Here is a 26,447-nt window from a genome sequence, read left to right on the forward strand (position 1 = left end):
CACTTTTAGATTAAGCTGCTTTGTAGAAGAGAAATTAAAACTTCTGGCAGTCACTGCTTGTTTAACTCAAGGCAATTTCTAATACACTATCACTACTTGTCCTGTCATATGACATAGCTAATCCACAGGTTGTGCTGTCTTCCATTCTTGCCTTGATAATTCCCAGGTACCAAACAGCTCAGTGCCTTGAGCACAGACCTTGCAGTCAGCAGGCTAGTGTGTGTGACTGAGTGAATCCAAAACATGCACATTTGGCAAAAGTTCCATATGTGTCAGACTGTATTATTACTCCATGTTTGGATCATTGGTTGTGCACCAAGGCTGCTCATGAACAGACCTGTCTTCTCTCTGGCTTGGCTACACGTATACAGAACACACCACTGTGAGCTGCACAACTGTTAACACACTTAGCTCTTCTGCTTTTGTGTTTTTCTCCCTACTCAAAAATAATCAATTAACCTAGAAAGTAATTAAGGCCTCGGAGGAGGAAATTACGTCCATTTGTTTGAATGAGAGAAGGAAGAAACTGAAGTGTTCAATAACACTTGTATTCTCTCAGTATTATTTATGTCCCGGTTGAGAAGGTCTGACCCTAAAACAGTAGTAGCTTGATGGCACTGCTTGCAGACCCTTAAGTCAAGCCAACCCAATTCCACTGAGATGAATGAAAAGAGAAACATAAAAAGAAGAGAGAAACTGTTGTACAAAGGCTGCATATACTCCAGGAATGCAGGAAACTGCCTTGCACCTCAAGAGAACTACTCACTCTAGTGTTTGTTTGGTGTCTACACTCCAGAGTATTTCCATGCTTCACAGGAGGACTATGAACACAGAGATACTAAAGGCTAAGATCACAAAGGGCAGTTAATAATAATGATGAATAAAATATCAAGATAAAGTCCCTGCAGTACTGTTAAACTATGAATCAACACCTGAACACTTAACGCTATATTTGGATTTAAAGAAAAGTAATGGTGTCTATTCCAGTCACAGTGAAGTCACATTTTTAAGTCATTCACAGTAATCATGAGAGCAAGAAAGCTATTGTCTCTTAAAAACGAAGATTTACTCTCACACAAACAATTGATTCCAGGAGACGCTGCTTTATGGAGAAACAAAAAACAAACCACAGAAGAACCACAATTTTGAGAAAGCAGCAATAAAGCCGTAGCATCTGACCAGAAATGTGTGGCACAAGGATTACAGCTGGAAGGACAACCACCTCTTAGCAGGGACAGACATTTTAGAATCTAATATTCAGAAGAGAAAAGGTTCCCCCTAGAGTCATATCAGGGGAAAAAAAAAAGGCCAATTTTTAGCCTGCTCCTCAGCTCAGGTCAAATCTTCTCATTTCTGGAATGGAAGAGAGACATGTTACGAAAAAGTATGCCAGAGCTTGCAGCAACTTACAAGCATCTCACCTGTCTTTGCAGTGATTTTCAAGTGTGTGAACATACAAAAACTGGTGAACAGATTTACAGAGACAGGCATATCTTCATTTCTACCATTTCCGTGTGTTGGGACCAAAGAAATAAGCACTGATTGCATTACAGGACTCAAACTTGTTGTCAGAGCAACACAGGCTAATTTGTCCTACCAGTGTGCACTTGCTTTGTCTACTCAGAGATTAAGAACTAAAGTGAGACCAAAGAATCAACCATAGCTGTTTTTCTCCCAGTTCTATGTTAAATTACTTTCCCAGTGTCCAAAAGAAAACATACATTTCCACCATTCCCAGGCCAGAAGCCACAGCTTTCAGCTGCTGCAGGGAGAAGGACAAGTTGAAGTTCCTGGGGCTCAGACATTTTCATTTTAGCTTGGTCACTTTCTTGATCCAGGGTACGTATCTGCTGACCTTTGTGTACACACCAGGGGAATCCTTCCGACCACACCCGTAACCCCAGGAAGTGATTCCCAAAATGATCCAGCGTCCATTTGACTTCTGGCACATGAGTGGCCCTCCGCTGTCACCCTGGCAGCTGTCCACTCGTTTATCTTCAGAGAGGTTCCCAGCACAAATCATGCGATTCGTGAACTTCTGTCCATAACGGACCTCACAGTCTTCCCGTGGCAGAAGAGGCACCACCCCCTGCAGTAGTGTTCTTGAATAAGATTTCCCTGGAACAGAACAGACCAGCTAAACCAATTCACATACAGACAACAGCAGCAGCCTAGAGCAACAGTTCTCTGCACAAAAATGGATACTTGTACATTTCACATCAAGATTGTGGCACAGAATTAGGCCAAACTCAGCATCTCTGAACGACCAGAACTTCAGAGAACTGCAAAACCAGACCACAAAAAAGAGCTGTAACATCAAAGAAGCAGGGAAGAGGTTGGAGAAAGGGGATAGATCAAAGGATGAGTCTTACTCCTGGTTCTGCCAACGAATAACTTGAACTTTGTTCAGCTTATTTCACCTCTTTGAGCCTTCATTTCTTTCTCTCTAAAATGACAGTGTTTTCACAAAGGAATAAATGAAGTAACATTTGTGAAATTCTCAATCCTCAGAGAAGTTTTGGAACACGTTTCAGAAGCATCCAAATATTATTCAAAGGGAGCTTACCTCATCTTTGGCCAGACTTATTTCTATTTGCTCAAATTTTGGTTACCATAGACTTGATCAGAATTTAAGGCTCGTTTCTTAGAGTGCAAACTTCTGGTGCTCAAGATTTAAAGTAATTTATGGACTTACAGTAAGTTCACAAGGTAGTTGTTAACTCATTGAGAAAGATGGGTTTGGTGTGTGGGAGAGATTCTAGCTGTTAAGTACCAGCATAACTTAAAGGAATTACATGACTAAATTACTCCTTGATCCTCTGCAGACACCCCAAAGTGACATGTGCACCTGGTATAACTGACTTCAAAGGCAAATCTGTATTTTCAATCAAACACTTGAGTAACAGCTAGAGAAACAGCTGGAAAGGATGGCTAAGTCCAAAAACAACAGAAAACTCCTGGGGCTATTTGTGTTTTGGCAGCAAGTCTTTCTGAACATATGGATTTTCTCCAGTCACAGCAGCCCAGAAAGGCCTCCTTTCCTTAAGCCCTGCTTTGCATCTATGAACCCCAAGTGGGAAAGGACTGCACAACTGGTCACAGCGTCTTACTTAGAGTTCAAAGCTGTCCCCAGACTAATGCATCCATGTCAGAACTGCACCAAGCCCAGCATTTTAAAACATTGCCTTGACAGTGTTAACAATTTAGTCATTAATACTTTCTAGAATATTCTCTCCTCCCTTTAACCTAGAAGTTTCAGAGTAATGTTGTGCAAAACGGCATGTACGGCAGGTTCTCAAAGCTTGTGCAGAAACCAATGTCAGAGCCCAGCTGTCCCTGGAACAATATCCAGGGAGATTCATCACAGTGGCTGGACTTCCAAGAAAGGTCACCTACTGTACAGAAAGTGCACTTTGTCTCAGCTCACTACCTAGGCACATGCTCTTTACAAGCAAGATTTATGAGGAACACTCCTTCCACTGCAAAGCCCTCACTTTACTACTGTGATCTATAAAGAAGGCAGGAGACCATGGAAACATGGGGACCTTCCTGAACAATATACAGATTTTGTGCACCAGCTCTGCATATGCAATGTCTCTGTTGTGGGCAAACATGCATGTAGAAAGGGGAGAGATGGAGAGAACTGTGATGAGCTGGCAGCTTTCCTCTCCCTCACAACTTCAGAAGATTGCTATGGCAACCAAAACTTCCATCATGGACAGGCTTCAAGACAACCTTAACATCAGAAGAAAACAGTGGCACAAAAATTGCTTTATTTCCTGTTCCTTGACACCATGCACTTGGCAGAAATAATAGGAGCATTAAAAACATGGCCTTGAATTGAACAGACGTAAAATAATTGTGCATATAGATTCCTCAGTCCAGATTCTCCCCATCCCTATCTTGCTCCTAAGACCTTTGTCACTTACCTGTGTCTCCCCAACCAGAGATGATGCAGGCTTGCCTGTTTATGTCAGACTTCTCTTTCTTATCAGGAAGGCAGATAGGCAGAACGTGGCTGTTGAAGGAGAGACAATGCCCCTCTCTGCCTCGCATTCGGACCAGGGCAATGTCATTATCGTTGCTGCCAGCCCAGTAGTTCCTGTGGAGGACAATCCGCTCCACAGGCAGCTCTCTCTCAAACTCATCCTTCACAGCTGTGTGGTAGTCACCTACCCGCAGCAGGTAGCGTCGCACATCAACACCAAACCTAGAGAAAAAGACATGCAATACCTTGATATTTCTACTAACAGAGAATTAGACTCATGCAAGTCTCAACTGCTTTGAGACTCAACCCACAAACTTATAAAGAAGTACCAGCTACAGGACTGTGGGATCTCTTCCCACAGATGTGATAATGCCAGCTGTTACAGTCACTGTTTACCATGCACAGTGCTTCTTTCTATAGAAAGGGTTACAACAGTTGTAACGGGCTCATGGCTTTTTCTTTTCACATTTCCTTAAAGTACTGGGAGATGATTCTATGATTAATAGCAAAATGATGGTTCCCTTTAAGGTGTAAAACTTCAAAGTTAAGAGGGCAGGTATAAGCAGCGAGGGATAACGTAAGCCTAAATTGAGTCATCCCCATAAGTGCTCCAAAATCACACACATCATAACCTGAAGGTCTTGGTTTAGAAACTTTGTTCATGTGTTTCCATTGGGTTGGGAGAACAACCTCATTTGAGGTTATCTTCTTTGTCTTTGAGAATCCCGTAGAGCTCCCACTTACAAACACACCTTTTGAAGCAGTGGGCTGCAGTCACTACCCAGCAACTGCTGATCAGTGTTGCCCCACAGAGCAGACGGGTATCTCTCTGGAAACCCTTCAACCGTAGCGAGGCCTGCCATGGCCAACCACCTCTGAAGAAGAAACAGAAGAACAGTAAGCATCACATACATGGGAGTTGTTGCTTTTCCCGTTCACTCTGCCCTATCTGAGCTCAGCTGACAAGCATTCTTCCCTAGACAGACCATTGGTTCAAATGAAGTTAGGAAAGCTGGAACCTGTTCTGCCTTTCTCAGCAATTACCTGAGAGACTTGTTTCCACCTATGATCCTTTTCTTGCGACGATGAAGCAGGCGCATGCCACACACACTGGACTCTGGACCTGCACAGTAAAGTTAGCACAGTTGGATAGACACCTTCAGCTTAAGTATCAACAACTGCTGTCACAGAGCCAAGATATCCCTCCTGTCCCCTGAAGGCATTAATCCTCCTGGTAGTTGACTGCATTGTGTTGTGCAAAGGAATTTATATAAGATTTGTTCCCAATGGTTTCCACAGTTTTAGTGGAGGAGCTTACCTCCAGAATCTGTAGTCCTATGGCAAGAATTGGCTCTACAGCTTTCCTCAGTGCTCCAAAGCCCAAAGTTTGCTTATAGTTACTGCTCTAAGGAAGAGTATAATGATATGACTCAAGGGAAGTTCTGCAGGCTCAAAGACCTGACGTGGCTAGAGCTCCTCTGACTAGTCTAGACTAGAAGAGACAGTGAAAACAAAGGAAGAGTAACCAGGAGCTGCAAGAGAGAACATGCTTATTTTGTAGTTAAAGTTTCAACCGAAAAAGATAAAAACTACAGTGAAAAAGCATGCAGAAATCCTAAACCTTGAGCCCCAGATTTCTGTGTAGAAGAAAGGGCACATCACCTGTTCTCCTGATATCCTGGACCTTCTCTTCCACATAGTCACAAATCACACCAGCATCTTCACTGTGCCAGCAACTGTGAATCCCAGTGTCAGGTCTGACACATTGCCCCAGAGCGTGCTCTGTGCCTCTACATTCTATACTGTCCAGATGGATGGGCCCTTGGCCTTCACCAAAATAAGCCATTGCCCTGGCTTTTGCTGCACCACTGCAATGAGAGAGAGAATGGCTAATGTGCATTAAGCAAGAGGCAGGTGAAACTGATGCACCAGCATGTTTTAAAGAGAAATTTCAAGGGAAATGAATCTCCCAGAAACAGGTTCAGAAAGAAGATTCCTCCTGAGAGCAATTTGTATTTATAAGATGCATGTACCAGTCATCTTACCTGAAGCCCAGTTGCCTGCAAACTACTGTAGCATCTCTGTCTGTCCAGCCATCATCACAGATGCTGCCCCACTGCCCATTCAGGAATACTTCAACCCGTCCCTCCTTGGTGCTTTCTCCATCCACCAGCCGCACAGGAGGTCCTGTGAAAGAAAAAACACAGGGGTTGCTGCAAGCAAAAATATCAAAGAGCATGAGGTGCCCAGAACTTAGTTTTTATAGGAAAAACTGAGGAGATGAGGAGGAGGTGAGAAGGAGAAGAGTGGTGATCTATTTGACCGCTATGTCCCTCATTTCATTGCCTTGCAAAATTGGTGCATATTAATTTATTAAATACACACTGGAAATCATTAGATCATATTTCTGAAAGCTAAGTAAAGAGGAGAACAAGAGCAGAAAGAAAGTTATTAGCTGCTGAGCCAAGAACGGACAAGCTTAAACATGCCTTGGAAATAAATCCATTCAATTATAAAAACTATTACATTATTCTAGGCAAGAAAAGTGCTCTACATCCAGGAAAAACAACAAAAAAATTGGATGGTGTATATTTGAATTAAAAAAAGAAAAAAAAAAAAAAAAAAAAAAAAGATGACAAATTGGAAAGTTTCCTGCAATAGAGAAAACAGTACCAGGCCTCATATAAACAAAGAGACCATCAACATCGTTCTCTTCAATCTCCATCTCTGTACAGGTCTGGCTGTACATCTTGAAGAACCACAGTTCCATGGCTCTGCCCCAAAACATCCAGGGCTTATTCCTATGAATCCTTCTCAAAAAGCAGTTCTAATCGAGGCAGCAGAGGGAAAGATCCCACATCTGCCAAAGTTTCCAAAGTATCAGACCAGAAAGTGATGTTTTCCCTCTGTCCAGAGCAAGGCACAAGTTAAGTTACCGAGGCTGCCAGTGACTGTGTTGCTCTCAGGGGAACAGTGGACTCCCACGTCCTCAGCGTGTGAGCAGTCGTGCTGCCCCCAGTTGCTATGGGGACAGTCCAGGAGGGAGAGCTCTGTGCCCACACAAGCCACATCATCCAGCAAGATAAAGCCTTGGCCAGCAGCATAGTCTGCTTCAGAGGCCAGAGTAGCAGGCCCACTAGAGGGAAGAAAGAGAACGTTAGCATCAAAGTCATTGTAACTCACTAATCCCACAGAGGGTCCCAAACTCAAACCAAAAGGAAAACTCACCTGGAGACATCTGCTGTGGCACTGGTGGTCTCTCTACTCAGCTACTCAGTGATACACTGGACAGCAGCCAATCAGCTGGCACACCTCACCAACTTCAGCTTTCATAGAGACCATTAAGAAATCCCTACCACTACTCTTTCTTGTTCTAATGGTCTTCCTTCAAGTACCAAAGCAGGTGATATAGGTTAGCAGCAGTGCAGACAGCTGATACTGTTTAGCAGGTGATAAAGCTTAGAGCAGACAGGGTGGTAGTGCTGAGCTGATACATCTCAAAATTTAAGAAATAATAAGAAAAAATTCTAACTTTGGTGGGGGATTCATTAAGACAGTACTAAGCCTGTTATCTACTTTCAAAACAGGTCAAAGCAAGAAATAATTAAGACAGATACATATATTAATTTTTTCCTGGGAAAGGATGTGGACACCTATTATTCTTTCCTGAATGAAACTGCGTAATGGTAATGACAAAGTACTGAAGGAAGTACTGAAGGAAGTAACGTCCAGCCCATACCAGTAAAGGGACATAGAATCTAAACCTTGAAATTAGGAAGTACAGATACTACAAATGCTCTCAGTCCTACCTGAAGCCCAGCTGCCTGCAGACCACCTGGGCACTGAGATCTGTCCAGCCATCATCACATACTGTGCCCCAGTCTCCATTGTAATAAACTTCTACCCTGCCTTCGCTGGGGCTGCGACCACCAGTCAGCCTTACAGTGCCCTCTGCAAGGGGTAGGAGAAGGAAAGATCAGCACTCAGACAGGGAGAGAATAAACAGCCTAAGCCCCACTGCTGAAAACTCTCTACAGCCCATGACAGGAAGAAACCAAAGACAGTTACCTAAGGATACTAAAAAAACGAACATACCTCAGTCTGTCCATACCTCAGCATTTCCACCTTGTCTGGCTCTGATTCATTTCCACCTACGTAATACAGGAGCAAGGCTGCATCTGACTGGCACAGAACTGTAAGTACATACCTGTGAAAGGGTCACAGGAAACGCCAGCATCTTCAATATGGTCACAGTTTTGTTGTCCCCAGTCACTCTTCTTGCATTGGTCGAGTGAGAGTTCATTGCCTGAGCACTCCACTTCATCTAGCAGGATGGGGCCAGATCCCTGACCATAGTGAGCCCACGACAAGGCTTTTGGGTTCCCACTGCAAGAGATGCATGAAAATTCAGTAAGGAAGGTCACAGTCTGATGCTCTTGGATTCTGTGTTTCCCAGAGTCTCTCCTACACTAATCCTTCCATAGCTTATCTGTATTTCTTACACAGTGGTGTTGTCGTCAACTGTTAACCAATATATCTCACTGGAAAGTTCTTTAATATGATTTGAGGACAATGATGTCTCAATCTCAGTGAAAGGCAAAACTCCCAAAGTAGGAAGGATCTCAAGCCTAACTCAGCTATTTTGAGCAATTATGCAGAATTGATTTAGTGTACAATAGTTCCTTGCATTAAGTGTCAGATAGCACAGAGAATGAGGTGCTCTCTTGCTTTCCTCCTGAATGAAGAGGATAAAGACAATCAGTGAAACTGAAGGTGTTTAAATTTAAACAAATAAAAGACTGCAATTAACCAGTGGAAGTCACTGCAAATTAGCACTGCAGCCATGAATACATGCATTATACAAGCATGTAAAAATAATGAACAGGGATAAACACAAACAAACGTTGGATAGGATTAAAACAACTCTTTTTTACACAGCATAAACCCATAAAACTGACTGACCTAATTAAGTACAAAATCCCATGACAAGATGTTCAGTCTGGAATTATCTTCCCCAAGATTTTCTTACCCTTCCATAGAAAGGAATGGTGCTATATGGTGAAGACAGATGCTCTCACATTCTTTATTCAGACTACTTCTATTACTACTTCATGTGAACAGTACGGAAAGTACCTGAGTCCCAGCTGCCTACAAACTACTTCAGCATCACGGTCATCCCATTGGTCATCACAGATGGTACCCCACTTGCCATCATGGTATACCTCCACCCGTCCTTCAAAGCTCTCCTTTCCCCCAACTAAACGCAATGGAGCACCTACACCTGTGTTTCAAAAAAGGAAAAAAGAATAAAACAGAACAAGATAGGGACAAAGCACATACAGCAGTTAAGGACATAGAGCTATTCACCAGCCAGAGCCACTTCTGGGACTCTCTTGTTCCATTCTACCATTTCCTCCCCTCCAAACTCTCTAGACAATGACTGCAAGCCACAGCAGGAGGTGCCACTAGTCCAGGGATGGCTCTTTAACTGGCTGCTACAATGACCAGGACTTTGCTGCCTGTGAACAAAAACCTGTTTTGAATGAAAAGGGATGTGGTCATAAGCAACAGCATCTTTCAGTGATTTTGGAAGTACGCTGAGTACTTGGGATTGGGAAAAAAAATGATTTTCCACTGGAAGGAAAGCAATCACCATCACAGCAAGTGAAAAAAGAATATGTTCCAATGATTTACTCTCCACACAGCATCATGATCTCAGATTTAATATCTTATCAGCAACACTAGATTCCAAGCGAACTAGGCACAAGTAAAAAGGGAGTTAACCTCCCTTTGGAGATTTACCTTCTGGAGGGACACATGTTACCATGGCGCTTCCCTGGTTACAAGTTCCTGACACAGCTTCCTGATAGCCACACTGCAAGAGGGTTTTTTCATCCCCATGGCAGTTTGCTGACTGCAGGTGCAGGGGAATAGGCCACAGTCCAGGACGATTCTTCTTCCCAGCTGTGCCAATCTCACTGGTGTGGAGAATGCAACAGAATGATGAAACTGTTGTACTGCTTAACTCACACTTGTTTTCCAGCCCAATTGTGGCATTTCATGTCTTGTGAGCCCAATTAATTGTGAGAGCTTAAAGGGATAGCCATTTCCAGTCTAAGCAAGCAAGCACGTAGTACTATCCCACCATGTAATACATGCTATCTTCCCTGCAGCAGAGTTGATCTGGTCAGAAATGGTACCCTCATTGGAGAGTGATAAACAAAGCCTTCAACAGATTGTAACATGGCCATCACATCTAAACATCTGAATCAAATTCTTCCTTCTCTGTGGACCTAATCTCTTTTTCTTTGGAAGACTGAAGGCCAAATAAGAGATTCCCAAAGAGGGTTCACAGTTACAACATTTTCTAAAAGATCAGTACAGTAATACTAAAACAATAATATTAAAAATTGAATCACTCAGCACAGCATTGAACATCAAGATTTAGAAACTACCGTTCCTGCAAATGCTGACTGGGGTTAGGCATAGCCATGGAAAGAACACATGTGTGAAGGACCCTAGCAAGTGGGAAGTCAGCCTACAGGACAAACTCCTCTCCTACAGCCTACATATTACTCCAGAAGGACAGTAATTAATGAGGCTGTTCTCTCAAAGAACCTATGAACACGTAACACTTCAAGCCACACTGAGGTTCTCACCTGAGACCTAGCTGCCTGCAGACAACACTGGCATCCCAGTCAGTCCAGAGGTCAGCACAGATGGTACCCCAGAGTCCACCAAAGTACAGCTCCACACTGCTATCTTCAGCCAACCGCACAGCACCTTCCAGGCAAAAAAAAAAAAAAAAAAAGAAAAGAAAAAGAAAAAGAAAAAAAGACATTTCAGATGAGCAAGTCTTGGACTTCTGAGTGTAGCTGAGCTGAATTGGACCCAATTCCTCATATCCTGTTTCATGGTGCTTTCACTGACTTGCATGAAGTAGTGTAAGGGTGTGGTAGGCACACAGCACACCCATGCTTGTTGTAGCCTTCACTTTAATGAAGCTAACTTTGAACTTTGAAGTACTTTGAATAATACTTGCACTGTTGAAGGAAGATATTTGTTGTCTCATTTATTATCCATTCTGCAAAACGCAGTTAAAGTCGGCAGATGAGGACAAACAGTGCACAAATCAGTGCACTGAGAGCTTCCTTGCATGCCTCAAAATAAGCAGCAGTCTTTGTTTTGGCACTGCAAGGAATTCTAAAGGAAGCTTAGGACCCACTTTGCAACAGAAGATTTACAAATCTAATCACAGAAGATTTTTCTGTATTTGACCTGTTACAATTACATGAGCAGAGTTCTGATATGAAGACTTAAGGAGTTGGAGTGGGTTGTTTTCCGCATAACTTAAACTGCTTTCAAAATAACCTAAGTTAACAAAAAAAAAAAAAAAAAAAAAAAAAAAAGAATTCTCCATGTATGAGAATAAAAGTATCTATAAAAGACATGGCTATAGCAACTTAAATCCACCCCCTAGTACATACAGATGTTTTATCCCCACACAGCCTAGCTTTTAGTCCTAATTCTTTAGACAAACTGGGACACTTACTGCACTGTTCTTCTTTCACAGGTTGTCCTAACTGCTACTTACTGGTCTGTGCAGCATCATTTCTGGCCTTAACCCCTTAAGACAGAGTAGCCCAGGCTCTGGCAGATAGGAAACAGTCTTACCTTGGTTACAGTCACAGTTAGCCCAGCTGATGGCCCCTGATGCAAGTCGGAAGAAGCACCAGGGTGTAGTTCCCCCATCTGGGTTTCTGCAGTGGTTGTGGTTCCCTAAGCCACGGTCTGGGTACTGCTGGACATAATCAGGGAACTCTGCCCAGTTCAGGCACTCTGCCCCAGCCTCAGTGACAGCCAACGAGCCATTGTAGTACCCAAGAGGTCCGATGCCACACCCACTGGACGCTGGACACAGAAAGAAAGCTGTTAGCTATACTTAAGGCATCACACATGGAGGATCAGACAACACCAGATGTATGAGCTCATCTCCTGAACCACCTTTTATGTCTACAGTCTTGAAGCTCTTCTTGAGACCCCACCTGGAATACTGCATCCAGTTCTGGGACCCCCAGAACAAGAAGAACAATGAGCGGGTCCAGAGGAAGGCCACAAAGATGATCAGTAGGCTGGAGCACTTCCCCTGCAGGGACAGGCTGAGAGAACTGGGGCTCTTCAGCCTGGAGAAGAGAAGGCACTGGGGGACCTTATAGCAGCCTTCCACTACATGAAGGCCTACAGGAGATCTGGGGAGGGACTTTTCATAAGGGCGTGTAGTGATAGGACAAGGGGAAATAGCTTTAAGCTGGAAGAGGGTAGATTTAGACTAGATATCGGGAAGAAATTCTTCACTGTGATGGTGTGAGATCCTGGAACAGGTTGCCCAGAGAGGTTGTAGATGCCCCTCTTTGGAGGTACTCAAGGCCAGGCTAGATGGGGCTTTGAGCAACTTTGTCTAGAAGGAGATGTCCCTGCCTATAGCAGGGGGGTTGGAACTCGATGGTCTTGAAGGTCCTTTCAACCCAAACCATTCTATGATTCTATGATTATTTTCAGAGCAGCTTAGGAAAAAAAAGTGTTCTGAAGATAATGAATTGCTTGGATCTTTAAAATGTGTTAATTGGACTCAAACACAAACAGTTTGAACTGGTTCTCATTGCCAGTAATTTCAATAGACATATGCCCTTATTCTGGCTTGCTTTTGAGCCTGGCACAGACTTTTCCCCTTTTCTACCTCCTTTGGTACCTGAATATGATGCTCTTAAATTTGATTCTAAGATCTTCAAAAGATTAATTCCCTGTCTTAATTGATTGAGACAGAGAAGAGTGGAAAATTGGGTGTAATTTAATTCTGTAAATCAGAAAGATGGAAAATGGCATTGTCATTCACTGTATGTATGCCTTTATACACATTAGTGTATCACCTCACCTGTCTGAACTTTTCTTTCCTTTGGAAAGGAAAGGCAACCAGTTTCAAGGTAGAGCACAGATGCCAGTGTTCCAGGCCAGTGTCTATACAAAAATCTCATGCAAAGAAATCCCAACATTTAATTCAATATTGTCTTAATAGAGAAAAAAAAAAAAAAACAAAAACAACAACTTCTCCAGTCATGACTCTGAAATAAGAAATAGGGAAACTAGAACAAGATTCTGTGTGAGGGTGTGTTTTTTAAGAATGTATAAAATGGATAAACTAAAAAAAAAAAAAAAAAGGATAACAGTTATAGCTCCATTCACAAAAAAAAATCAGAAAAATTCTTCTGCTATAAAGGCACGTATGATAAACAGCAGAGACAAATGACAGCTGAATATTAGCCACAAGGTACAAAAGTGACAAGCAATTACAGTTAGCTCAGTTAGATGCCTGGAAAACACACTGTGCTCTTTGGATTACCTGCGAGCGTAAGAGGGGAGAACACAAGAATTCAGTACTTACTAGGTGGAATGAGCATGCAAAAGAAGACTAGGGCAGAAATAGAGATGAAAGAAAAAGAACGGGGGAGGAACAGAGAAGTGCAAGAGTATTAGACATGATGAAGAGAAAGCAGTTTGGCCATGTTGCTAAAGGAGATAAACATTGAGGCATACAGGATAAAAGAAATGATGGAAAGAAGGGAAGAAAGCCAGAGAGCAGTGGTTCATCGTACCTGTGGTCTCAGATCACCACTGCAGGAAAGAATCTGCCTGATGACTGAATTAATAACTTCTTGTTCTTACCTGCACTCTGCAAATGGTTTTGGCTGGGCTGGGATCCCAGGAGAGCCTGGGAAAAGAAACAGAGCAAAAGCAGAGATATTATCCAATGAAATAAACATGGGCATGTCCTGAAAGCAGCTCGGCCTTTTGCTGCTTTAGGCAAACACACCCTGGTAACCAGCCTCTTCCCTGCTCTCTCCATTGCTCTTCTTCAAACCCAATCACAGCTCTGCCCACTGACAATAAAATGTATAATTGCTGGCCTGCAGAGATTTACCCTTGATCTAAGCACATAACAGGGCTCTGCTTGTTCTTTTCAAGGTTTCAGCCCCAATGCTCTCAGCGAATAAAATCTGACTCCAGAGTGAGATCTCTATGGAAAGAAAAGTCGGAAAAAAAAAAATCACTGTTATTAGTAAGGAAAAATAATGAATAGCTATTCACTCCCCCTCCATGCAAAGAATAAGCAATCCATGACCACAGGAGCAAACACAGCTCTGATGGGATGATGCCCCTAGTGTTCCGTGTTAAGATAGTATTAAACATCCATGTACCAAGTGGAAAACAACTGAAGAAGAAAATCTAGCATGGCTTTTTGAGGATTTTGTTTTTAAATGTATGACTGTACAAGATTTCATATGAGACTATTATCCAAATCATATTAAGTAGCTAAGAACAAAGAATATGAAATAAAGCCCTCATTCTAGCATCTTGTCCATCCCCAAAATTACATTTCCTCTTGTAGGCAGTGTTTTTGGTGGTTATAACTTGACTGCTGGTTGAGAGATAGGGATCTCCACTTCAACACAGTGCATGGTACGCAGGCAGGTGCAAGATCTTCACTGATCCAGAGTAGAAAGAAGAAACTACATGCTTTTGCTAGCTTCACGTAGTTTGTTTCATTTCTAAATACAGCCAGATATATATGAACAAAGAGTTTTAATTCACAGAGCAGAGGTGCGCAAATGAAGAGAATTAGCTACAGAAATGGCTCTGTTTTTCTTCAAAATGCACTAAATTTTGCTTCTCTCAGCCTCAGCTCTCCCTGAAAGACTTTCAGAATTAAACTGAACCCACTTCTGGAATAAGCAGGGATAGTCCCCATAGATACCAGACAAGAACGACACCTATTCATGGCTGATTTAATTTACAGATGAAAATTATATATAATGGTCAGCAGGTGTTCAGAGCTATGGCCAAGCTTCACCATCATCCTCTGGAAGTCAGAATATGACATTGCATACTGAAGATGAATTCCTGACACAGTTCAGAAAGAGCAAGTCAGAGCTCAGGTGCAAATGTACAAGAGGAAGCATAGATAAAACAGCAATTAACTGACAAACCATCTTCAGCCAAAAATCCACCTGTCTGCATGTATCCAGCTGCTCTGTAAACCAACAATGCTGAAGGACGCACGTGAGGATCTCAAAGCACTTTGCAAAGAGAGGAAAGTGAGCTTAGTGACACTTTTGTGACTGCCCAAGATAATACACAGGACAGGTGAGTCACAACCCAAATCCCCTAACTTCTGTGCTCCAGTGTGCACTTATACACACTTGTGAGCTAACATGAGAAAGAGGGATGGGTTGCTATAATAACTGGCCATATGAGACACTGAGCATACTCTTCCTGGAGACTGAGCATAAATGGCAGAACTCCAGTCCAAGTAATATGCTTCCCTTCTAACGAAAAGCTAGTTGCTGCCAGTTCCTGTAGCAGTTTCCAGAACCCCCCAGCAGTCACCATCAACACCACAAAATTTTAGTGCAACTGCCCATGCTGCAGTCGCTGCCCCAGCTCTATGGCTATAAATGGTATCTGCCCACAACAGCAATAGGGATCACCAGTCCATTGGTGAAGAAAAGAAACAAAGAATCTCTCATGCCAGGGTCACCGCAGTGCTTGAGTAACGTGGGGAACCTGAGCCAAAGCATCTGCAAGCCCTTGTGCATCCTGCTTTGTTTCCATTTATGAATTTCATATGCACAAGGAAATAAATCCCTCCCCAAGCCCCCAAGCCTTCCCAGAGACCACAGCTGCCTAGATACTTCTGAAAACATATTCAGTAAGAACACAATCCACTCACAATTAGGATATTAATATATATATAAAAATCTAGGTGACTTTTTACAAATAGAAGAATATTAGTTTTCTTACCTCCCTGCATCTGAGACATGGTAACAGACTCGAGAGCTCTACCAACAGCCTAAGTACTCTGGGGATCTTCATCCTTCCTGTATGAAGTGGGCAGCAGCTTCAAGCTTCACAGTCTCATTCTGCCGCTGGGCTCAGCTGCTGCCTCCTCTTCTCACTCTCCAGCTCAATTTCCCAGCGAGCTGGGTGCTTGCCACTTGGAGGGAGAGGGATGCCTCTTTCATTTCTGTGTGGGGAAAGGGATGAAAGGGATCAAAGTTCCCAACAGCATCTTATAATCTCACTTTCCCCGTCCCCTCCCCACCTCCTCTCCTTGATTCTTCTGTTCAGAAAGGGAAAAAGAAGGGGATAGAAGGGAGATCATGTCCCCAGAATCTATCACCTTTAAAACCAGCAGGAGGCAAGCGCAGACGGGCAGGGCGCAGCCCTCAGCCTGCTCCCGCACCTCCGCTGTCCCCTCCCTTTTGCTCGCTGTCCCAGCCTCTCTCTTGGCTCTAGGTACGCATCTCTCCTGACCGCCAGCATCCGCCTCCCCACCACCGTCCGCCCGGCAGCCCGGCCAGCCGCTCTCTCCTCTCCTGAAATTCCTTCTTTCCACAGCTGACTCTTCCTTCTCTCTTCTTTAGCACAAAAGATGTAGCAGTAAAAAGGATCTGGGGCTTCCTTCTGCAACAGCTCCAGCAGCAAAACTGAAAAAGGAAACGGCTTGTGCACGCACGCTCGCCAGAGATTATACTTGTTGGAAGGAATCTGGACTTTATCCTCCCACCGCTGCCTCCTTGATTAGCTGCTTGCAGCTTCCTGAGGTCACACTCTCCTTAGATTTGAACTCAGGTAAATGGGGCCTAGAAAACTACGTTAAGGAGCTTCCAGATTTCCAAGGAAAAATCAACTCTCAGGGGAGCATTCCCACTTCTCAGCCCTGCATCTTGCTATCCGGGGTATTGCCTCTTTACCCGTCAAGTGTTTCTTTGACCTTGGGGCGGTAACATTTTCATTTGACTGGCTGGGGCAATTTTCAGAGTTGAAAAATTATTGTATTGCTGTCAATTAATCCTTAAGCACTTTGGTGGGCTGTTTCTGTTTTTTGTTTTGTTTTGTTTGTTTTTAAGCTAGTTCATTTTGAATTTACTGCTCCTTTACAAAAAATACAGCAAACACTTTAAACATTAATCAAACCTAAGGAGGAGACTTGGTCAATTTCAAATTGTTTAATTTTGGAAATTTCTCACATTTCCTACACTGCTCTGCAGCTCAGTCTAATGAGCATTTACTACATTTATATTCTGATTATGGAGGGATTAACCCTTAGCATCCTGCAGCATGAACTAGTCACCTTAAGAAATGAGCTCATTCCTGGCCAAGCTTGCTGAGAAGCATTTTCAAAGAGACTTTCAGCATAAAAACAAGAAACAGGCTGATACAAATCCAATGGCTTGACAAAAAGCCTTTTTTTCCTTTCTCACTTATTGCCCATTAGTCACTTCACATGACAGCTTTGTGTTGCCTCATCTTTAGTCACTCATCAAATGCAATGAAATTCCACTACATCTGGATCCTTTACAGGAGTCACTAAGTGGTAGGAGGGAGCGGTTTGAGAGGATTCGTACCACACTGCATTCTGGACGTGATGGATTTGGCCAAGAATTACACTCAGTTAATTAGAAGCAAATCTCCTATATCCCTGTAGCACAGGAGGCAGATGATCAGGCCAGGTGGACATGGAAATAGCTTAGAAGCTACAGCATTCTCTAACTCTCAGGTGGCACAGGCAAAAAGGAGCGAAACAAAAAGCAAAGATGGAAATGTGTTGGAATTTTCTAATCACTTACTCCAGTGAAAACATAAGGAAAGAATGTACTGGAAACAATAACAGAAAAACCACTAGCATTCAGAGGACTCTATCCCTGACTGAGGACTACAGATGTTGTTGATGCTCCTTCTTAACTCCTAAAATGCTCACCTACTCAGCTCTTTAGGACTAGAAAAGAACAGCTCAATTCAACCTCTATCTGACATGTACTGGTAGGGTTTATAGCCTCTAGCAAAAGTCTGTACTGGATTTCTCTCACAGTAGCTTCCCTCTCTTAAGTCAAGGCTTTCCTAGGTATTTTAAAATGATTTACTGAAAAGGAAAACAGCATCAAAAGCAACAGCTGCTCAAGTTTGGGATTCAGCTTCTTGATGGAAGCCAATATATATTTGCAACAGACTTTGTTGTCTTTGCAACAGTCTCCTCTGTGGCAAGTCTGCAATTACTTCCTACTTGCTAAGACCTCCCCCTGGTTTTTGGGCACATGGAAGGACATTTCCCTGAGACAGAGACATTCAAAAAGAGCTTCTCTTACTATACTTCTCACTTCCTCCTTACCCACTTGCTCATATTCTGCTGCAATTCAAAGATCAAGAGTTGCCTACACCAAAGGATTTTTGCTACTTATCATAGTTCTACTGGTAGTTATTCTGGCAACAGCCCCTCTTGGACTGTTTCGGCTTAAACAACTTCCAAGATATCACAAGCTAAATTAGCTTTGTCTGTGTGTTTCAGATTGACTAAGAAGGAAATTACTCCAATATAACTACAGCACTAGAAACATGTTTTAAGTTATCTCTAGATACATGACATATTTAGAACTTCCCTGCGTGTGCTTATTCTTATTATTATGAAACAACTGTAATTATCCAAGTCCACTATTTAACACATATTACCTCCTCACCCTGATATAAACGTAGTTGAACAATAATAACAGTCTACAATTCCCAACAGAGTCTCTCTCTGTCCTATTTTTTTCCAGATTATTCTTTATAGACACTTACAAACCAAAAGTACGGCCTTCTAAAATAAGCTTGCTTCTGAGGAATTAAACTTACTACACCTGAACTGGCAGGACTACTTTTCCTTTAAACAAAACAAACAAACAAACAAAATAGTTGCCAGTAGCCATGCCTTCCCAGTAAAAGATATATCTCCATCTCTCTAGGCTAAGAAGTAAGGAAGTAATTCTGCTCATCACATTCAGAACAAGAAAGATCCACGTCAGTGCCAAGACGGACTTGGAGCCAAGAACTAGACCTTAGTGCTTTTGCTATTCTCTTAGCTCCGTTTCCTCAGCAGAGAATGCAGGACAATGTATTAGCTGTCAGCTTCTAATCTCTTAACTATAAGTCCTTCAGAAGGGGTGGTCCTTTGCTTTCTCATGTGACCATTATGATCTGTGTTTAGGGCGGTTCTTTTTGGAGCCAGGAGTTGGACTCCATGATCCTTATGGGTCCTGTCCAACTCAGGATATTCTGTGATTCTGTGTTTTTATCAAGAAAGTCACCTAAACGCAGATGCTACAGGCCAGCCTTTTATTCATGCACCTACTGAATGCTTGTTGGTAGCCTATAGAGATTGCTAATCTTGATCAGCTTTGTTTGCAGGCTACTAATAACAAAAGCACAGTAAATCTATTTCAAATTGTTAACTAACTTAATTGCAGATTGGAAAAATGTTTACAAATAGTAAAGGAACAACTCTTACTCTGTCCCTCTAGGGGCATCAAGTATGCAGATGTTGAAGGTTATCTACCAGAGAAACTAACAGATGGCTCATTTCCAAGAGGAGTATTAGGGAGCAAAGGGGTGCTAAAAAAAATTCGGGACAATCACAGCTGTTGTGGAAATCTAAATAAACAACAAAAGTCAATAAAGCTTCCTCTGGGAGCCTAGAAGCTACACGAGCTAAAAAGCTATTAAACCATCTTTTTTAACCTCTTTTAATGTTAGTCAAAATGACTAACCACATGGATGAAATGTAAGGTATGTCTTTATATCTAAGTATTTGTTAATAATGTCTGAGAATTTCCTACCCTTAGGTAGATACATTGAAGTCTGAAGTTCAGGAAAATATAGAAAAATCAGTGCTTCCTCCATAAAAGGTCTTCAGCGAAAGCCTAAGAAGAAAGGTAGTTAACAGCAATCACACACAGTGCTGGTAAAACACTCAAGCTATAAGGTGCATGAACAAGATCAAGGAATTCCAGCAGATTTGCTTAAATCCTATAAATCCTGCTTAGGAGAGTAGAACATCTAGTCCGCTTTGTGTAATTCTTTCCCCATCGTGCAATCACATACAGATCTCTGCAGCAATGTTCTTATACCGTGAGCTCAACACCAGCAGAAACAGAACCCAGACTTCTTTTGTGCCCCAACAACAGTACTGTGGAGTGGCAAAAGCCCTGAACTCACAAAGGACATTGCCATCTATATATGAACTAGTAATGGAATGACCCCCCAGTATAAATTACATCATGGAACACGACATAAGCTTAACATGAGATGAGGAAACTGCAGCAACTCAAATTGCCAAGGACAATCAGTACTGGGAGGCCTTTTTGGTTACAGCATGGGATTCCCAACCAAAAGTGCAGCTAGAGTTCTTCTAAAAGAAATACTGTAAAACTTTCAGAGTATACTGTATACTTTTCAGAGTATATCTGAAAAACATTCTCTTTCCTCCGTTCCACATCCAAACAAACACACTCCTTAAAACTGTCAGGAAAAACAGTAACTGAACTCAGGAAGCTCTCTATGAAGTAGTTAAGATCCAAGAATAAGCTGCCTACATTCATGAGAATTGAGAAGAATTTCAAAAGTAAAAATACAACAAAGTTGTTATTCTCTTGCAATCTTTTACACAATGACAGTCCTTCAAAGACTCTAGAATGATACATTTAGCACAGCACAGCTCCCAGCGGAAGAGCTGCAAAGCTATGTTTGATATTGTAAATTTTAATACAAAGAAAACTCATCAATATAAGAGAATGTAGAATTCATTCAGTTCTTTACTCCCAGCTTAGCTCACCTCTTTCAGAAATAAAGAATAAGCAAAGATGCCCACAGAGGGCATCTTTTGAATTGGAAATGCAAAACGTTACATACAGAAGCGTGTTCCCAAACTCAGGTGCAAACAGAATATTCTTACTCATCCCAGCTCCCATCTCTGAAGGACTCCTTCATGCCACAACAGGAACAATAGAATAAGTTACCTTGTGGGATAACTCATCAATGAGCATTTAAATAAACTATACAATCTTACACAGTCACAGTCTGCAAGTACCACTCTTTATCTTGATCTTTGCTTTGTCTTTATGCTCCAAAGACTTAGTGACATATATGATTATATTGTTTGTTCTCTGCAGAACTGCACTTTTCTTGCTATATATTTTAACCAGTTAGGTACTGGTCCTAAAACAGGAACCTACCTGCAGTTCTGTGCTACTCTACTGAAAGTTAACAAATCAAAACTAACAGTTCATTACACAGTTTCAGTACCACTACTTTCTTGAACTTTCTTCCCACCTTTTTTTTTTTGTTTAACTGAAACAATGGAACATTCTGCTGTAGAATCTGATTCACCCATGCCAAACAACAGTCTTGCATCATTTTATCTTTGTACAGGCAACCTATTTATCTGCCATGGCACCATACTCTTCTCACCTGCAAATCAGGGGGTTTAAAACCCTTCCCAATGCACTGTGCATTATCAAAGTATTTTCCTGGAAATTTCTTCCTCATTCCACAGCCTTCTTGCACATGAACAAGAATTTCAAAAATGTCAAGAGGAACCAAGTTGTGTATACATACATGCAGGAGTACAAGTCATTAAATTATTATCAATTTTAAGTTGGCTCAGTGTCTGGGTCTGAACACTTATTGACAGCAGCTAATAAGTTAAGCAGAAAGATTATAAACCAAAGAAAAGTCACCCTTAGCTTAGAAAACAGGTTTACACACATTCCTAGAAGATTTTATTTCACGGTGAGTACATTACTCCACACAGTGGCTGGTTGGACAATTCACTGCAAAAATCCTAAGAGCACAAGATCCAAGAACCTCATGAACAAACTCAGCCAACAATCAAGATGGAATTTTTTTTTTTCCACTCTGGAAATAAAATATGAAGTCGTAATCCACCCAGCAGTGTTTACAGACAGACATCACTAGACATTAAACGTTCATAAACCCTTTTTTCATTTATTTTCCAAAAACGCCAACTTTAACTGCTTGTCCACAGTCCCTTTAGCAAAGCACATTACACATAACGTGTAATATTAGGAAACCTCCTCAGCAGGCTGTTCACTTTGCTTGAAGGCATGTTTCCCTTGAGTGACAGAGTGTATTCGTCCTTTTTTTCCTTGCGCTCCTTCTGAAACAGAAAAAGAAAACTAAGAATATTACCTGTTTTTTTGTTGAATTGGCTCTGTAAAGACTAATAATAATTCTACTGAAATGCTTATCTGAAAAGAATGCTATTTCTTCAAGCAACATTCATAATAGCAGTTGGCTAAATAGTCGCAAGGCTTCTAAGAACTGCACTAGGCTTCTTTAAATGGTGAAATCAATGAGACAGACATGTGAGGATGATCTCTCCACATTTTCACTTAGCAATATTATAAGCCTTTAAATCAATATAATATAAATTTGTTTCGTTTTTATGTTCTTTTTTTAAATTGCTTTCATTATAATCTACCAAATAAAGCATGGACAGTTTCTCATTTATGCTGTCAAACGCAACAGTAAAAAGATACTTTATTAAATGACAATACTATTACTGAAAAGACTGAAAATCTGCCAACAGTTCAAGGACAAGTTCAGTACACGTACCTACCTTTAGACAGTTTTTGAAACTGACTTCATTTCAAACTTATTGCATGAGGTGAAAACTCAATATGGCTTTAGTAAATAAATCACAGCTTTATGTCACAGCTCTAAATTGTATTCTCCTTCATTCAGAACTTTCATGACGTATGGAGAAGAGCATGTTTACTGCTGCTGAAACTTTAGAGATTAAAAACTGGAGCAAATTAAGAGAAATGGCCTAGATTAGAACTGACTAACAGCAACAAAGCTCTACTTTTAGAATGTGAACACCAAAAGCACTACATGTGATTACTGGTTCAGGTCTAATTATAACATACAGGACACCTGGTCCCTTCCCACATTTCTTTACTGAAATTCTAAATACAAACAGAAGGGACTGTGTACCTGATGTACATCACCCTGAATTTCTCAAAGCACAAATCAAATTATTCACACAACACTGTTATGTTGGCACAAAGAAAATGACTGAAGGTTTCTCCGCCTTCCCTACTATTGGACTTTAAGAACACAAAAGAGATTATCATTACTTCTGCCTTTGCCACGCAGTCATAGAACGTCTGGATCTCCTCAGCACAAGCTTTATCATTGAAGTCATTCTGTTTCCAGCAGGCCATCATTACTGACATCTCTGTAAGACAGGTTGCCTCTAGAAGGGAAAGACAGGTCTATAAAAGCTGAAGTATCTGAGATTTCATGCCAACAGCCTCCACAGCACACAGAGTTCCCAACAGAATTTTAAGATGGTATAGAGGCACGTGAGAAGGAACAACAGAGAGGAGGACATCGTCACTGCTTGGTTTAGAGAAGAAAACTCCTACCAGAAGGCTTTGCCCCATCAGAGCCATCTGGTTGTTACATTTTGACATAGCATTTACCTTAAGAATTTACACAAAGATTATCATAAAATATAGATTTAGGGCTGAAGTACGGGAAAATGCGCTTTTTAGAAGAACTCACGCACTAATTACACAGCACAAATTAGGTCCCCTTGCCTGCTGGATGCCTCTGGTCTCATCCCACGTGCAAAGGCGCTGCTAACCAATTACTGCAGACGTTTTCTTTCGCTGTGTGTTTGTTTTTTTTGTTTTTTTTTGTTTTCCCTCCACATTTTCCGTGTACTCGGCAAACACCTCCTTGCTGTATAGCAAAATTCAGGAGGTCCCCAGGAGCTCCGTTCAGAACACAAGGTTCTTCCGAGCACGCACTTGTCCTTGCCGTCACTGCCACGGCCACTCCGCAGCGCGAGACCCCACGGGGCGACGCGGCAGCTCTGAGGGGCAAGGCGGGAAAGTCCACCGCCGGGGCTCAACCTCACGGAGCCTCGGGACGCTGCCATCCCGACCGACGGCCCGGTGCCGGCAACTCACCTCCCGCCAGCTCTCGGCGGTTCGCCACCTTGTTGGCCAGCACCAGCGGCCGGGTGGGGCGGATGGCCGGCGGCCGCTTCCTCTGCCGCCACTGCCCGGAGATCCATCGGCTCACCCAGGCCGGGTAAACGGGCGCCGCCATGTTCTTTGCGACAGGCCGTAGGGCGAGCCGGCCCGGGCGCCGCTCACGTGACCCGCCCGCGAGCACGGCAGAGCCCAGCGGGAGCGCGCCGCCCTACAGCTGGCCGGCTGAGCTGCAATCTCCGTCTCGCAGCACCATTCTGCTTCCCAGTCTGTGAAACTTAACATTTCACACAAAAACCCGAGCAGTCTTTGACCTACTCAGGGAGATGGAGACACTGGGCTTCTCGTTATCTTGGTTTAAATGGAACCACACCAACGCCAGAAAGTTTTCTGCGCCATTAACAGATTTTGCTGCAGCTGTATATATGTACATACATACATACATACATACATATATATATATATATATACACACACACACGTATATGTATGTATATATTGAATATATTCTGGCTTATCTGACCATAATTGTGTTATTTTTAAGCCAATATTTTCTTACAGTCCAATTTAAAAATAGGAGAAAACACATTCAAGTAAATAAAAGATTTCTTATGGTCCTCTTTTAGGAAAAATAAAACCCCATCTCCTTTGACTCAGTCTGTGACAGTTCTGAAGCAATTCACTAAGGGGTGTTTCTCTGCTTCCATGCTTTTCGGTGGGACAGAAAGCAGCCATCTCCCTAGCTCGTGTGGCGGAGAACTACAGGCAGATGCCTCCGAATGTGCCTGGGGGCTCACAGCCCAACACTGCAGTTCAACACACACAGGTGACACTTCAGAACAGCAGCCTCTGCGAGGTTCAGCTGCTCGTGTTTTTGCCTCTCCTGCTTACATCTCCGATTGCCATTTTTCTCTGCTGCATTTGACTGCTGCAATTACTAAGCCAGCTGAGAAACTGAACTGCAGTCATTGTAAATCACACTTGCTTTTTACAAATTACATTAGCTAATGGTGGCAGCACCTTCAGGTACCTTCACCTTCAAAAGCTAATCTCTCTTAAACAATTCCAAGAAAAATGGAGGGGGGGACTGCAGAAGAAAAAGGCAAACTACACAAGGAGAATTTTAATACCTTCCTGCCCCATCTATTGCTCTCTGCATTATAAACTACTTTTTTCTCTTGGCATTCAGCCTCAGATTGGAGCATCAGCCTATGAAATTTCCAAGCAGACAGAATAATGTACGTGATGGCGTCTGCACACACTATGCAACATATTAGAAGCAAGGAACAAGCATTTGTTTTAATGGAGAATGTGCAACTACAGGATAGGTTTGTTACTCAATAGCTGAGTCTGCCTGTAGCCTGTGTTTTGTACAAAAGGATGGGGCAGAAGTTCTGATTTTTCAGGGGAAGTCAGAAGCCCAGTTCCCTCAACAAACCCCACAGACGTCTCACTATGAATTCTGAACACACATCGATAAAGAGCACATGAAATTCAAACTGCACTTCTAACTTCTTTTTTAAATGAATACCATTAAAAGTTAAATCCTACCCTGCGTTTCAGCTGTGTTCAGTGTCAAAACCAAAATCAGCCAGAGATGAACTATCACCACTAGAACTGGAAAAGAAACCTATCACAAATGGAACAACAGCCAGTTACAATGCTGCAATAAATGCTACACTGTAATTATGTTCAATGCTAAAAATGCTGCAGTAAGATTCATCCTTAAAATGAGATTCCTGTATTAAATATCTTCTTAAGAGATAACAAATTATATCATAGATCTTTCTCTTTCTTGAGACCATCTAAAACTTCCAGGTACTTTTCAAAAGACAATTACAAATCAGATGTGCTGGAAGAAATGAATAGAGTCAACAGTGTCTTTCTGAACTGCTTGGATCCAGCTTTTCTCAAGTAAATTCTAACATATTCACCCAACTTTATCCTGAGTGCCCTAATTCTTCCCATACAACCTCACAATGCTCTTGCCTCTGGCTATTTATTCTCGGCTGTCTCACCCTGATCTCCTTAACCTCAATGTTAGCTGTCCTAGGGCATATCAGTTTAATTGGAGATGCCTTAAAAGACATTCCCGCTTTAACTAGCAGTACAGTTAACCATTTTGTGAACATTAGAATCAGTTCAGACTTACTCCCCTCTGCTGGACACTGTGCTTGGATGGTAGAAGCACTTAGTGCATTCATGAGCACAAAGTCAGAGGCAATTTCTTAGGTCACTGTCCTAACATTATAGTGTTAGCCTACCTTATCCTGAGCTATCTTAACCGTATCAGCCTCCCTGAATTATTCTGTTTACCTAAATAGATCTGAGCTGCCATCCCTAATCCCTAATTCTCAGACCTATTCAATTTCAGTCCATTCTATGACAAATTACCTGATGTCTCCTTACTTGTTCAGAGATGTTTCTAAACATCGTGGTCTGTTTTGATCCATTCCGAGATCCCCCAGATCATTTTTAGCTGAGCTGCTTCAGCATTAGATGAGTCTTTTCTGCAGGAAGAGCACATAGAATACAAATTAAGATGCCAGACCCATCAGGGCTCCAGAACA

The 26,447-nt window shown here is 42.2% G+C and overlaps 2 protein-coding genes across 2 annotated transcripts; both read right to left on the reverse strand.

Moving 5' to 3' along the window:
* Positions 1-1,807: 1,807 nt before the first annotated feature.
* LOC306946304 (neurotrypsin-like) lies at positions 1,808-15,916 on the reverse strand (the record flags this gene model as incomplete). The annotated part of the gene is made up of 15 exons (XM_079535300.1): positions 1,808-2,118; positions 3,930-4,210; positions 4,741-4,863; positions 5,033-5,111; positions 5,651-5,856; positions 6,034-6,175; positions 6,925-7,124; positions 7,798-7,939; positions 8,196-8,374; positions 9,122-9,269; positions 9,791-9,966; positions 10,648-10,771; positions 11,663-11,899; positions 13,709-13,754; positions 15,845-15,916. The coding sequence occupies 15 exons, from the start codon at positions 15,914-15,916 to the stop codon at positions 1,808-1,810; spliced, it is 2,466 nt and encodes an 821-aa protein (XP_079391426.1).
* Positions 15,917-21,917: 6,001 nt separating this feature from the next.
* On the reverse strand, positions 21,918-23,995 carry CHCHD1 (coiled-coil-helix-coiled-coil-helix domain containing 1; the record flags this gene model as incomplete). The annotated part of the gene is made up of 3 exons (XM_079535974.1): positions 21,918-22,031; positions 23,014-23,132; positions 23,854-23,995. 3 exons carry the CDS (start codon positions 23,993-23,995, stop codon positions 21,918-21,920), a joined length of 375 nt encoding a protein of 124 aa, XP_079392100.1.
* Positions 23,996-26,447: the final 2,452 nt, after the last annotated feature.

This window comes from Tetrao urogallus (assembly GCF_951394365.1).
Source record: "Tetrao urogallus genome assembly, chromosome: 5".
Lineage (NCBI taxonomy): Eukaryota > Metazoa > Chordata > Aves > Galliformes > Phasianidae > Tetrao > Tetrao urogallus.